This window comes from Schistocerca americana, chromosome 3 (assembly GCF_021461395.2).
Source record: "Schistocerca americana isolate TAMUIC-IGC-003095 chromosome 3, iqSchAmer2.1, whole genome shotgun sequence".
In the NCBI taxonomy this organism is placed as follows: Eukaryota; Metazoa; Arthropoda; class Insecta; order Orthoptera; family Acrididae; genus Schistocerca; species Schistocerca americana.
Window position 1 is genome coordinate 906,843,438 of NC_060121.1, and position 9,473 is coordinate 906,852,910.

The 9,473-nt window shown below is 45.0% G+C and overlaps 1 protein-coding gene across 1 annotated transcript; it reads left to right on the forward strand.

Annotated features, from left to right (window-relative positions):
• Window positions 1-4,830: 4,830 nt before the first annotated feature.
• LOC124606935 (cuticle protein 38-like) lies at window positions 4,831-7,225 on the forward strand. The gene is made up of 2 exons (XM_047139049.1): window positions 4,831-4,918; window positions 6,638-7,225. Exons 1-2 carry the CDS (start codon window positions 4,907-4,909, stop codon window positions 7,106-7,108), a joined length of 483 nt encoding a protein of 160 aa, XP_046995005.1. The 5' UTR covers window positions 4,831-4,906; the 3' UTR covers window positions 7,109-7,225.
• The last annotated feature ends 2,248 nt before the right edge of the window (window positions 7,226-9,473 follow it).

Consider the following 9,473-nt stretch of genomic DNA (forward strand, 5'->3'; position numbering starts at 1 on the left):
AAATGAAGAAACTAAATCCTGTAACAGGAGAAGTGAAAACAGGAAAAGGATCTGAATGTATCTGAAGTGTGCTGTAATAGCATTATGTTAAAATAAATGAATATTGCAGTACAGAATTTTAAGTAACATAAGTAATGTAATAATACAAAAATTTATTGAAAACCCTTAACAGCAAAACGGACAGGGCAATATGACACACAGTCGAGTATCCAGTATTACTTTAACAGGACCTGGCGCGAACAGCAGATGTGGTAGGTGTAGCGAGATAGCTTATGGTATGTGCGTCGAATTATTCTGGAAGTCTGGTGTAGAAGGTACGCAGAGTTACAAAATACTAGTAAAGATCAGAATCCTACTAATTTGACAGATAATTACCAAAATAAAAGCAATAACAATACCAATACATCTCACAATGTTGTCATCTTATAGTAGAGGAATATTTCTGTAGTCATTCATGAGAGGCAGGCAAAAGCTTTACCTTGCCTGGCGTGGTTTCATTGTTTCGTCGTCTGACGGTAGGTATGTGATGATAAAGATAACGAAGTATTTCTGAAGAATGAGTGTTACGTTCTTTAATCGACTGGTGAATTATTAAATAACTTGCATTACTCGGTTACAATATTTCGTGACATATTATGTATCGTTAGAAGAATACTAGTAAAATCATCTTGTAAACAGCCAAATATCTACCAGACATGACATTGTTTTGCTTGGACAATTTGCTGCGGTTAGTAAAGACAATGAAAGTTTATTAATAAACTATCTTCCAGTTATCATTTACGTCTGCTAAGGTGTACGACACTTGTATCAAGGGAATGCTCATATTTTTTGTCCAAGACAATCTGTATGAATAAACTGAACCACAAATCTGTCTGCACTGCGGCGGTTTTTGTTGGTCTTTAAGGCAGAACAGAGACCTGCCAAAATCTGCAGTCGTATAAGAATTCCTTTACTTGTGATGAAATTGTACAAGCTTCCTAAGGAATCAAGATAGAAGAGAAAAATCTGTGCAGTCGTTTTCGTTGTTGCTGAATCTGAATAGACATCATTATTCGGATGTAGAAACACGCCTACCAACTTTCGTTTATGTTGCACCATTCACTCTTGGTGTTGCGATTTAATTTCCATCAGTGTGTGAGGCTTTCCGATCATTATGTATCCATTCACTCTAGAGTACACTGCACACACACACACGCACACACACACACACACACACACACACACACACACACACACACACACACACACACACACACCCACACACACACACACACACACATATATATATATATATATATATATATATATATATATATATATATACTCCTGGAAATTGAAATAAGAACACCGTGAATTCATTGTCCCAGGAAGGGGAAACTTTATTGACACATTCCTGGGGTCAGATACATCACATGATCACACTGACAGGACCACAGGCACATAGACACAGGCAACAGAGCATGCACAATGTCGGCTCTAGTACAGTGTATATCCACCTTTCGCAGCAATGCAGGCTGCTATTCTCCCATGGAGACGATCGTAGAGATGCTGGATGTAGTCCTCTGGAACGGCTTGCCATGCCATTTCCACCTGGCGCCTCAGTTTGACCAGCGTTCGTGCTGGACGTGCAGACCGCGTGAGACGACGCTTCATCCAGTCCCAAACATGCTCAATGGGGGACAGATCCGGAGATCTTGCTGGCCAGGGTAGTTGACTTACACCTTCTAGAGCACGTTGGGTGGCACGGGATACATGCGGACGTGCATTGTCCTGTTGGAACAGCAAGTTCCCTTGCCGGTCAAGGAATGGTAGAACGATGGGTTCGATGACGGTTTGGATGTACCGTGCACTATTCAGTGTCCCCTCGACGATCACCAGTGGTGTACGGCCAGTGTAGGAGATCGCTCCCCACACCATGATGCCGGGTGTTGACCCTGTGTGCCTCGGTCGTATGCAGTCCTGATTGTGGCGCTCACCTGCACGGCGCCAAATACGCATACGACCATCATTGGCACCAAGGCAGAAGCGACTCTCATCGCTGAAGACGACACGTCTCCATTCGTCCCTCCATTCACGCCTGTCACGACACCACTGGAGGCGGGCTGCACGATGTTGGGGCGTGAGCGGAAGACGGCCTAACGGTGTGCGGGACCGTAGCCCAGCTTCATGGAGACGGTTGCGAATGGTCCTCGCCGATACCCCAGGAGCAACAGTGTCCCTAATTTGCTGGGAAGTGGCGGTGCGGTCCCCTACGGCACTGCGTAGGATCCTACGGTCTTGGCGTGCATCCGTGCGTCGCTGCGGTCCGGTCCCAGGTCGACGGGCACGTGCACCTTCCGCCGACCACTGGCGACAACATCGATGTACTGTGGAGACCTCACGCCCCACGTGTTGAGCAATTCGGCGGTACGTCCACCCGGCCTCCCGCATGCCCACTATACGCCCTCGCTCAAAGTCCGTCAACTGCACATACAGTTCACGTCCACGCTGTCGCGGCATGCTACCAGTGTTAAAGACTGCGATGGAGCTCCGTATGCCACGGCAAACTGGCTGACACTGACGGCGGCGGTGCACAAATGGTGCGCAGCTAGCGCCATTCGACGGCCAACACCGCGGTTCCTGGTGTGTCCGCTGTGCCGTGCGTGTGATCATTGCTTGTACAGCCCTCTCGCAGTGTCCGGAGCAAGTATGGTGGGTCTGCCACACCGGTGTCAATGTGTTCTTTTTTCCATTTCCAGGAGTGTATATACAACACTAGGAGAAAGGATGATCTTCACTACTCAAGGTTAAATCTAACTTTGGCTCAGAAGGGTGTAAATTATGCTGCCACAAAAGTCTTTGGTCACTTACCGAATAGCATGAAAAGTCTGACAGACAGCCATATAACACTTAAAAGGAAATTAAAAGAATTTCTTAATGGTAATTCCTTCTACTCATTAGATAAATTTTTGTATATAGTAAGTGGGTAATTTCCCCAACCCCCACAAAAAATAAAAAATATCAAGTGTCATGCAATATTTTGTGTAATGTAATATCTTGTATAGACACCTTTTATTAACCTGACACGTTCCACATCATTACGAGGTGTCGTATTCATGATCTATGAAACAAGTACTAATCTAATCTAATCTCTCTAATCATTAAGGAGTCATTAACGTGATGAAGTATCTACATTTACATCTACACTCCGCAACTCACGGCGTGTGGCAGAGGGTACTTCTGGCACCATTAACTTTACTTCCATTCATGTTTTATTAGCGAATGGCTTATGCGTAAAATAGCTGTCCGTAAACCTCTGTATCACCTCTAATTTCTTATATTTTTTCGTTATGGTCATTTCGCGACACGTATGTGAAAGACAAAAGTATGTAGTCTGTTCCTTTCCGGAACGAGCACTCTCGAAATCTGAACAGTGAGCCTCTCTGTGTTGTCATACGGCTATATTGTAGAAGCTCGCACGTAAGTTTCAAATGGTTCAAATGGCTCTAAGCACTATAGGACATATCATCTGAGGTCATCAGTCAGCTAGACTTAGAACTAGTTAAACCTAAATGACCTAAGGACGGCACTCACATCCATGCCCGAGGCAGGATTCGTACCTGTGACCGCAGCAGCAGCGAGGTTCCGGACTGAAGCGCCACGTAAGTTTTTTTGAGCATCGTAACACTCTCGCCCCGAATAAGCTATCTCTTGACGATCTTCTATATCTCATCAATTCACCCAATTTTGCTACGATCCCACATTAAGGATATACGCAGAAGAATCGGTCGAAGAAACATTTTGTAAACCACACCTTTTGTTGATAAATTACTTTTCCTTTACATTCTTCTAATGAATCTCAATCTGATACCTGCTCTTTATAGTTTGTTTTATGTGGTCATTCTAATTTAGGACGCTACGGGTGGTTGCTCCTAGATATCCTCCGCTGTTTACTGTTCCCAGTGATGTTTCGCCACTATTGTAACTGAAAAATAGTCAATTTCGTCGCCTACTTATGCGCCACATGCTACATTTATTTAGGTTCGGGGTTAATTACAGTCCTTCTGCATGTATTTCTGCAATTTGCTACAGTCTTCTGGCGTTACAACCTTCTTGCATACAAGCGCATCATCTGCCAACATGCTCTTCCGATTTTATCCTCTGGACCATTTACATATATTGTAAACAGTAACTGTCCTATCACACTCCCTTTTGGCATTCCTGGAGTTATCGTACATCTTTCGATTTTTTTCCGTTAAGAGAGCCGTTCTGAGTTCTGTCACCAAGGAATGTCACTCGGTAAGCTCGCCTTTCGTTCAGTTAAGGACGGTACGGAACTGTATGAAATGCCTACAAGATATTAAGACATTTCGGTATCCATCTGGGTGACGATGTCTATAGAGACATGGATCTCATGGACGAATAGGGCGCGCTGATTTTCGCGAGATCTCTACTTGAATTTTATAGAGGAGATTTTTGTTCTCCTGAAACTTAACACGTGCACCTTGAACTAATTTCTTAAATATATATAAAAATATAGTAACTTTTATGATTGGTGCACACCTACACAAAAAGGTGAAATTGCCAACTGTACTACCAAACTGTCTGAGTGGGATTCACTTCCGTACAAATACTTCGAGTTCTAGCGAAATATATGCCTATAATTAATCATCACAGTGACTCGTCGACAAATTAGCCCATTCACCTCAGTACTATTGAGGAAATATCGCTGCCTTACGAGCGTTGTATGCACTGTGTGTTGCATCAGCCTCGAACCACGGCTGGCGTCCTAGGAGTACATGGAGGGAAGGACAGAGGCCAGTACTTTCACGTCAAGGCACCGCCGGACTACGGTATAAATAGCGTGGTACCCGGAGCGCAGTCACAGTTCAGCAGCTGCAACAGCCAACAGCCCCAAGAGCCGACAATGAAGACCCTGGTGAGTGCAAGAGCGTCATAGAGTGTTCACAGCTGGTCTCGGAAACGTGTGATCACTATGATGTGGCTTGCCACACATACTTATGTAGTATGGAACAAACAATTTGTTTTTGTGGTTTCCATACTGTTCCATGCTAGGCATGTGGGAGGACAGTTTCTTAGAAAAAGCTGACTGAGGCAATACATTACAGCTCGAGTGCCTTCTAACCAGATTTCTTCTCACCATGGTTTATATTATCAATCGATTACCTAAACTACACAAAGAACTTTTGTAATGGTTCTAAGGAAACTGGCATTGATAGTATATCGTAGTGTTATTGCTTCATCAAAATTATTATGAGGTATTCTGCTAGGACTGCTTAGAATAAGATATCCATATGAAACAGGTTCAGTGCATGTTATATACACATTTACTTTGCCCATAAAGGCTAAACACACAACAACAGGAAATTGAGTTGAGTTTCTCCTAAAGGTATTACCATTATCAACTAATTTTAAAACCCACAAGCAAAATATAGCAAAATCATGAAATGAAGACTTCTGACATCGCTCTATTCTACTTTCAGTAAATTTAGGAGTGGGTTACTTTCAGAAACGACCAACGTGCAACAGAAATCCAACGTAATCTAGTATGAAATCATCATTGAGCCATTCAGGTACAACAAATTCTGCTGCGCTATCAGAATATAAATTTCTTAAGCAAGAGGAACTCTGATACAAGTAATAGAGGGTAAAAATAAATAGAGGATATGGCTTATTTAGGCAGTGCTGGGATAGGCAGATTATGGAGTGAGACACTGAAGGTGGCATATGAGTTTTTGCTGTTTGGACACCAAGATAACTGACATATCAGAAATAGTATAAATGTAGTGTGACGAGGGCCTCCCGTCGGGTAGACCGCTCGCCTGGTGCACGTCTTCCGATTTGACGCCACTTCGGCAACTTGTGCGTCGATGGGGATGAAATGATGATGACTAGCACAACACCACATCCAGTCCCTGAGCGGAGAAAATCTCCGACCCAGCTGGGAATCGAACCCGGGCCCTTAGGATTGGCAGTCTGTCGCGCTGACCGCTCAGATACCGGGGGCGGACATATCAGAAGTAGATAGGGTATTTAATACAAACTGGCACTAGAAAAAAATGGGTTTTGGATAAAGATGTGTGTTAAAATGAAATACAAATTTATATACAACTGTATCGTTTATGGAGATATTTGTCAGGACTGTAACCTATTACACATCCAAAACGAGTAAAATAAATACATACAAGAAGAGAACAGAAGCTTGTGAAATGAGGTGCTGCAAAACCCTAATGAGGAGGAACTGAAAGGAATTATGAAAAAAAGTATGACATTAAAGCGATCGGTTGATGAGACTTATCCTGAGGAATCAAGGTATCACCAGTTTGATTACAGAGGAGAGCGTGGGGCAAAAATTTTTAGAGGGATGCCAAAACTTGTCTACAGTAAGCAGGTACAGATGAGTGTAGGTTGCAGTAGTTATGCAGAGATCAAGAGATTTGCGCAGGAGAGACTAGTGTGAAGACCTGTAGCAAGCTGCTCCTCAGATGAAGCACCACTGCAACAGTATGAACACACGGTTTTAGATCAAATTGCTTTCTGTCTTAGATAGTTATGAATTCATATGCTTCTATTTTGAACTGATCTGAAAATCAGAAGGTTAAAACTCAATAATGAGTATGATTTTTCTGTCCCATAGATCGTCCTGAGCGTGGTGCTGGCCGTGGCAGTGGCGAAGCCCGGCTACCTGGGCGCTGGACTGCTGGGTGCTGGTCTGGCAGCCCCGGCCATCGCAGCTGCCCCCATCGCCGTGCCGGCGATCCCGCAGCCCCCTGCCAACATCATCATCGGACCTGGCGGAGTGCCCCTGGACACCCCTGAGGTGGCGGCAGCCCGCGGCGCCCACCTGGCCACCGTAGCTCAGACGCGGGCCCGCGACGCCATCATCAACTCGGCCGCCATCCTCGCCGCCCCCGCCGCCATCGCTGCCCCCGCCGCCATCGCCGCCCCCGCCGCCATTGCCGCCGCCCCAGCTTACGCGGTCGGTCCCCCCGCGCTGATCGGCGGCCTCGCCCCCTCGATCGCCGCCCTGGGCCCAGCGGTGGCTGGCGCCCCTGGAGCCCTGGCTGCTGCCGCCCACTTGCAGGCCAAGGCTGCCCTGCTGGGCTGAACTGCACTCCACAACAACTTCTATGTCGACTGAGCACATATAAATATGTCTTAGAGCTTTATATTAGAGCACCACACAGAGGCTACAGAGATATTTATAATTAAATTTACAAATTTACTTTCGTCTTCTCCTCTCTGGAACCTACTTATTTAATCCATAATTGTACAGTGCAAAACGGTTAATCGCCTAAACGATACTGGATACACTGAATACACTATCGTTGCAATCCCTGCTAATCAGTCCAGAAAGGTCCCATGACCTTCTCCAAGATGTCAATACAGGTATACCTCTTCTTAAAGCACGCATTTACGTGAGTGCCGTTATTGACAATGGGTCTGGTTCAACAAGTTTTCCTGATATGATATACTTCAAGCTGCTAACAACGATACTCTGGTCAAATAATTTATCGGTATGCAGCCGCGTGATATCATCGGTAACTCCCGATGTTTTGACAGGTCACCACTATGTCATCTTCAAGGTAAAACTGCCGCACGTAAGCGCTATGCTAGTTATCTTAAAACCTCGATTTTCTGAGCAATTCCGGAAGGATAACACACAAGCATTCCCACAGACATACACGCACAGACACACACACACACACACACACACACACACACACACAAACACACACACACACACACACACACACATTGTCAGCGCCAACATATCATCCAAAAATGATCCTCACCAATAAATTACTAACAAAGGTTAAGGTGGCATTAACTCTGTCCGTCTGCTTTTTGCTAATGGAGAGAACAGGTTTCGAAGCAGAAGGAAAAACTTCAGTCTCTACTTGCAAAGTTAAATGGCTCTGAGCACTATGGGCCTTAGCATCTATGGTCATCAGTCCCCTAGAACTTAGAACTACTTAAACCTAACCAACCTAAGGATATCACACAACACCGAGTCATCACGAGGCAGAGAAAATCCCTGACCACGCCGGGAATCGAACCTGGGACTTGCAAAGTTACTTGCAGTTTTAATCTCAGCTGCTTCCTTAACAACACTATCCCAATAGATGCCCGAATCTCCGGGTTGTTATAATCCTTAGGATTTTCTGCAATAGCCGATTGTCTCGGATGTTGTAAGTCTACGTGACGCTTATGATCAATACACGTGTCTTCCACGGTCCTGATTGACCAATGTAAAACATGCCGCATCTGCAGGGAATTTGATAGACACCCAAGATCATTTTCAAGGGAACCTAAAAGACACTAATCTAGGATGGAGGTCAGAAAAAGATTGAAATCATATATCCTCGAAATGCGAACAATGTTATTGGAGATGATGTCTGCATAAGGCAGAAAGACCGTAGACCTTGGCAGCAATTAGGTATTATCATCACTCATCTGGTTCTACGTTGGTCACTAGGGCAACGTACATCTCATCTGCCTTTCAGTATATCCATTCTGATGAGAAGTGTCCTACAGAGGGTTCATAAGGTTGAAATGGTTTTTGAGCACTATGGGACTTAACTTCTGAGGTCATCAGTCTCCTAGAACTTAGAACTACTTAAATCTAACTAACCTAAGGACATCACATACATCCATGCCCGAGGCAGGATTCGAACCTGTGACCGTATCGGTCGCGCGGTTCCAGACTGTAGCGCCTAGAGCCGCTCGGCCACTCCGGCCGGCCACGAGAAAGCAAGTTCCCTATACAACCCATATGTGAAGATTAGGCTCGATTTAACACAGCGTGTACCGAAAACCGACACACAGGGACCCATACCTGCACAAACATTAAAATCACCACACGAGCCAGAAAAGAGGCATGATTAATACGATCGTAACGCGAGCAACGCGAATGTGTGAGCAGCAGCACATCAGACGCGAAATGCAACACTTAGAAAGTGTTCTGAGGAGCAGTGGGGTACTCCACAAGTTATATTACAAGTATAACAGAGCCAAATATTAGGCGAAGAGACAAATCGGAAAAATATGTCGGGTACGACCCTTCTGCCATACAATCCCAAAGTGACGGACAGAATTGGCCTATATTGCGCAAATAAGGCGAAAACACTATTTACGAACCGACAAAGATGATCGAAGGGTGTCTCAGATCAGCAAAGGAGGGAAAGGGACATTCTTTCAATGTCAGGAGTATACCGCATACCATGCACATGTGGCCAAGTTTATGTTGGAATGGTTCAAATGGCTCTGAGCACTATGGGACTTAACATCTGAGGTCATCAGTCACCTAGAACTTAGAACTACTTAAACCTAACTAACCTAAGGACATTACACACATCCATGCCCGAGTCAGGATTCGAACTGGTGACCGTAGCAGCAGCGCGGTTCCGGACTGAAGCGCCTAGAACCACTCGGCCACAGCGGCCGGCTAAGTTGGAATGACTGGAAGATCA